Source organism: Salvelinus fontinalis, chromosome 11, assembly GCF_029448725.1.
Source record: "Salvelinus fontinalis isolate EN_2023a chromosome 11, ASM2944872v1, whole genome shotgun sequence".
In the NCBI taxonomy this organism is placed as follows: Eukaryota; Metazoa; Chordata; class Actinopteri; order Salmoniformes; family Salmonidae; genus Salvelinus; species Salvelinus fontinalis.
Window position 1 is genome coordinate 14689070 of NC_074675.1, and position 5585 is coordinate 14694654.

At 41.4% G+C, this 5585-nt stretch overlaps 1 gene segment (V, D, J or C); it reads left to right on the top strand.

Moving 5' to 3' along the window:
- The first annotated feature begins 2656 nt into the window (after nt 1–2656).
- On the top strand, nt 2657–5211 carry LOC129866060 (Ig kappa-b4 chain C region-like). The segment is given in 2 exon segments: nt 2657–2858; nt 4779–5211. Coding segments are annotated over 2 exon segments (531 nt in total).
- The last annotated feature ends 374 nt before the right edge of the window (nt 5212–5585 follow it).

Consider the following 5585-nt stretch of genomic DNA (forward strand, 5'->3'; position numbering starts at 1 on the left):
AGGACAGCTCTCAGTCATGAAGTGGTTAATTCACAGGGCTATAAACACTCCCAGAGCACTGAAGCATGTGCTGCCAATGCAAAGTGTCCTCTCTATGCAAACTTACTTTTTTGGCCCTACTAGGAAACTGTAGTTGAAGAGGTTCTTCTTCTTCTTATTATTATTATTTTTTTTCAGACTACAACCCCCCCAAAAAAAGATGTATTACTGCACTTAATTTATGTTGAAAAAAGGGAGAGGGGTGAAAATGTTCCTAAAATAAAATAATATCTATGTACTCCATAAGTCAAAGTCACCTGTCTAATCAGGTCCCTACACAGTCTCAGGGGGCTGGCAGGGAGAACCATCTTCAGACAGTATTCCCTGCAATGCTTCGGCTGTTACTTCCTGAACACCCTAAAACCTTTCAGCTGCAGATACAATTATGTCCAGTTTCTTGGATTTCTTGTTCATTTGAGCAGTTTAATTTATCACCTGCACAATAAATGCCTCAAAATACACCTTCTACCGGATCAGTGTATCAGGATCCCTCAATGACATTCTCAGGCTCTGGGTCATCCACTGCCGTAGCTTCCTCAGCTCAACTCCTACAACTATTTCCACCTCCTCCGTGTAAGAGACCTGTTGAAGAGGTTTGTGTGAGCAGCAGCATTTTAAAGGTTAGGGCTGATTGTCCAGGCAATCATGGCCCTGATTGGTAAACTAGGTTTAACTGGGCTAAATTAGAGTCTGGCAGGGTGCTGGAAGGTTCTAGCAGGAGAGAGGTCTTGCCCTTGACAGAACCTCACATTGTTTTAGGGGCTTATAACTTTGTTATACCATCTCAATAAATATGGTTGAATCTTTGCTTGAAATTCATTACCTGACAGAGGGATCTTACAGAGACTTTTTTGTTCTGAAATGATGTGAGACACTCTTGTTGCACAGAGTCCATTTAACGTATTATGTGACATGTAAAGGCAATGTTTACATATGAACTACCGCAAAATAGGAGGAATACTAATGCAATCTGGACATATGGGTGTTATCACTTAAGGAATGATTTAACATGAGGGTGGATGAGTTGACATTACTGTCAGCATCACTGATATATTTAGCTCACTGTATTTAAGTTCAGTCAGTGTTCCATGTCACTGTGTCTTCCCCCACAGCACCTACAGTCACACTCAACTAGTGCAGTTACTGTGAAATCTGAGAGAGGTTTTTGTACGTCTCTATATCACTGTGTGAACACCCAGGCACTTACAAGGCGTGCACACTGACAGCAGTAATCTCCTGCATCTTCAGCCTGGACTCCACTGATGGTCAGAGTGAAGTCACTCCCAGATCCACTGCCACTGATTGTAGATGGAGTCCCAGAAATAAGAGTACTTCCTCGATAAATAAGGAGACCATCTGTCCTGGTAGAACAGTTTCCACTGAAGGAGTCTGAGTCACAGTGATCTGTCCTCTGGATTCTGAAAATAATAAATACATTTCTATCCAAGAAATATCACATATAATAATCAATAGTTAGGAAAATAAATATTAACATGAATATACTGTATGTTATACCTTTGTGTAGATTCAATTATTTTTCAACAATAAATTCTGATAATGTTAACTTTGAAAGCAGAAGGCAAATGTCCAGATGAAGATGGTGATAAAAGTCATGGTTGTTGTGGGTTCTGTTGTCATGAAGAACAGCTCTCAGTCACGGAGTGTTAAACTCACAGGGATATAAATGCTGTTAGAACACTGAAGCATGTGCTGCTGTAGTTGAAGAGCTCTTCTTCTTCTTCTGGATTGGGTTGGAGGATTGCATTCAATTTAAGGGTGTATAAACTGCCACCTACTGTACTAAATTGTGAGGCCATCTTCATTACATTATCTTTATTATTCCTGTTCCTAAAAGGAAAAACTTACACACCAACTAACCCTACACCTATATACAACTATTTCATAAAAACACTGTCCCATGAACAGTGGGACAGTAATATCTGCATATATCTGCAGTAATATCTGCAGTAATATCTGGTACACCCAGGTACTTCTCTTCAGCTACCACCTACACATTAAAACCCACTACCCCATTCCACTACTTTGACCCTATCTGCTCCTGCACCATGCCAATGGCCTGGCAAGATGGGACACCACCCCTCAACACACCCTGTAACTCAGCTGAAGTGGGCCTCCTGAGTGGCGCAGCGGTCTAAGACTCTGTGTCGCAGGTTTCTAAGGCACTACATCACAGTGCTTGAGGTGTCACTTCAGACCCGGGTTTGATCCCAGGCTGTGTCACAGCTGTGACTGTGAGACCCATGAGGCGGCGCACAATTGTACCAGTGTCGTCCGGGTTAGGGGAGGGTTTGGCCAGCCTGGATTTCCTTGATTTAGAATGTATTTACATAGAATGTATTAATATAGAATGTATTTATATAGAATGAAGTTATATGGAATGTATTTATTTAGAATGTATTTATTTAGAAGTCCTTTAATATTTATTTAGTCCTATCGTGTGCTGTGTTTTGATTTAATTCTTATTTACTTGTTTGATTGACTTCCTTTGAATTGGTTAACTCCTTTTGAGTGCTCTTCTCATTGAGTGAATGAGGGAATGAGTGTGTTAGTTAGGGACCTGAGCCACGCCCCCCACACCTGAGGAGTATTGGGGTTAATGAGCTGCCCTGCACAAAGGCAGCTCTCAGACAATGTTCAGGACATTCAAGCCAGCAGCGGGAGAGGACAGGTGCCCCAGGCTGTGGTCCACCACACAACTACCACTGCTGTGTCTGGGGAGAAGAGACTGGATGAGTGTGACACTGCTCGGGAAGAGCCGAACGGAACGACCCTGCTTGGGATGAAGAGCCAAACAATGTGTGAGTGTGTACCAATGGTTTCCAGTATGATGACTACTGATGAAGTGAGACCCACGAGGCGGCGCACAATTGACCCAGTGTCGTCCGGGTTGGGGAGGGTTTGGCCGGCCGGGATTTCCTTGTCCCATCGCGCTCTAGCAACTCCTTGTGGCGGGCCGGGCGACTGCCAGCCGACTTCGGTCGCCAGCTGTTACGGTGTTTCCGTGATGACACGTTGGTGTGGCTAGCTTCCGGGTTAAGCGAACAGTGTGTCAAGGAGCAGTGCGGCTTTGCAGGGTTGTGTTTTGGAGGACGCATGGCTCTCGACCTTTGACTCTCCCGAGTCCATAGGGGAGTTGCAGCGATCGGACAAGACTGTAACTTCCACTTGGATATCACAAAATTAGCGACAACAAATATAATAATAACTCTTCTGAAGTCTACTCTCGTATACCCAAATACTTCTCTGCAGCTGCCACCACAAAATATTTTCTCTGTGATTTACGTTCCGTTTCTGTGGTATAGTTGATAACTGATGTTATGAACGCTAAGAGGACAACCTTACTAAAGCATAACTCACATGTTGCTCTATCCCTCTGTGCTGGCACACATCATCTATTATCAGGATACCTCACCTATTGTATTATACTAGTAATGCAGTACTATGAGTCCCTTTTGCATTATACTAGTAATGCAGTACTATGAGTCCCTACTGCGTTATACTAGTAGTTCAGTTTGATCAGTTCCTGTTGTGCATATATATATATATATATACTAGTACTATCAGTCCCTATTTTATTATACCCATACTTCAGTACTATCAGTCCTTGTTGTATTATACTAGTACTTCAGTACTATCAGTCCCTGTTGTGTGTATATATATATATATATACTAGTACTATCAGGGTGGTACTGAGAGTGCTCTGCAGGAAGGTTCTCACTCTTGTGTGAAGGAGGTTTTTGTACGGCGACTTCACCAGAATGAATCACTGTGGTGGACTTTTGGAAGCGGCACAAAACTGGTGCTGATAAAAAAGACATTTAATCACGCTACTGAACAACGTTATGATATGTTATCATCTTCTCCAGAAAAAATACTGAGGCTATATGTTTTTAGAGATTTCTGTGGTACATATGGAGATTGTATCTAGGGGGGATGATGTTGATGTAACATCACCACAATTTTCTTTACTTCTCTACATCTTGTTTTGCATATTGGACTTGTATTATTCAAATATATTTCACTTTTTAGTAGGCTCTTATCATTAGAATGTATTTTATCCTGATTGTGCTTTATTTAATATAGTAAAACAGCAAGTGTTTACTCAGATCCCTAATGTACAGCAACTTTTATGTCACACCACCATTATATTGTTATTCTGATGATGATCAGATATAATGAACTGTCTGTTCACTCATGCTTGGTCTCTCATATAAGTTCCTCTAATCAGTTAGTGAATACTTCCTCTGGTAGTGTAGTCTGTCCTCTGTGACTTTACCACCACTGTTAAATGTGAGATCAACATGTTTAATAAAGGAATATATTAGGAGAAGACTAGGAGAACCTGATACACAGAGGAAGGAAAAATGACTCATATCTGGATTTTAGACACAATTCCATTTTTTTTATTGATCTATAAACAGCTTATATGAAGTGTTTTGTTCTACCTGGAAGATGTTAAAGTGTATCTGTGTTGATTCTGTATGAGTGATCTTCACTGTATGACTAGTAACTCTAGTTATTTAAACACGTTATACTTGTTTGGTTTGTAAATCTGCTGTATCATATTACTTTAGTGTTTCTCCACATATTCTAAACAATCTAACTTTAACATTCATATTTAGAAGGCATTTCCAATTCACTTTATTTTGTTGTGTCCTTTGCTGAAGATAATCTCTTACTGTAGCTGTACTTGATGTAGTTACTTAGTTGATGTGTTCTGTTTGTTCCAGGTAACAGTTCCCCCACCCTCACCGTCCTGCCCCCCTCTAGTGAGGAGCTGTCCAGTACAACAACAGCCACACTGACATGTTTGGCCAACAAGGGTTTCCCCTCAGACTGGACCTTGAGCTGGAAAGTGGACGGGTCCAGCAAGAAGCAGGAGGACAGTACCAGGGTCCTGGAAAAGGATGGTCTGTACAGCTGGAGCAGCACCCTGACTCTCACTGGCCAGGAGTGGACCAAGGCAGGAGAGGTGACCTGTGAAGCCCAGCAGAAATCCCAGACTCCAGTCACCAAGACCCTAAGGAGGGCTGACTGTTCTGGGTAGAACCCCTCAGTCACACACTCCTGTGGAGAGAGGCTGCTGGTTCCTCTGCTTTGACTCTGTTCTGAGATCAGATGTTCTCTGTCTTATTGATCACATGTAGACTAACAGAGGGCTTTGCTTGAGTTCATGTGTCAATCATCTCTGTAGACTGAGGTTGTTTCAGTGTTAGATTTGATGAGTTCTGTTTTATTACTATCAGATACTGTAGGAATGTTTGCTTTGATGAAAATAAAGATTTCGCTTTGGAACAAATATTTTAATTGTCTCTTTGAATAATTAGACTTTAGTTGTACATGTTGAATGATGTAGACATATATTAATGAAGCCTGATTCACAGTTTCTTTTAAAACTATCAGACCTAAATGTCATTGCTTAGTAATTTATGTTCTAACTGCGTTGTCATCAACCAGTAGTTTATTGTAAGGGATGGATCGAAATGTGCAGAATTTGTACCTGGTGGAAAATGGGTTCATGCTTT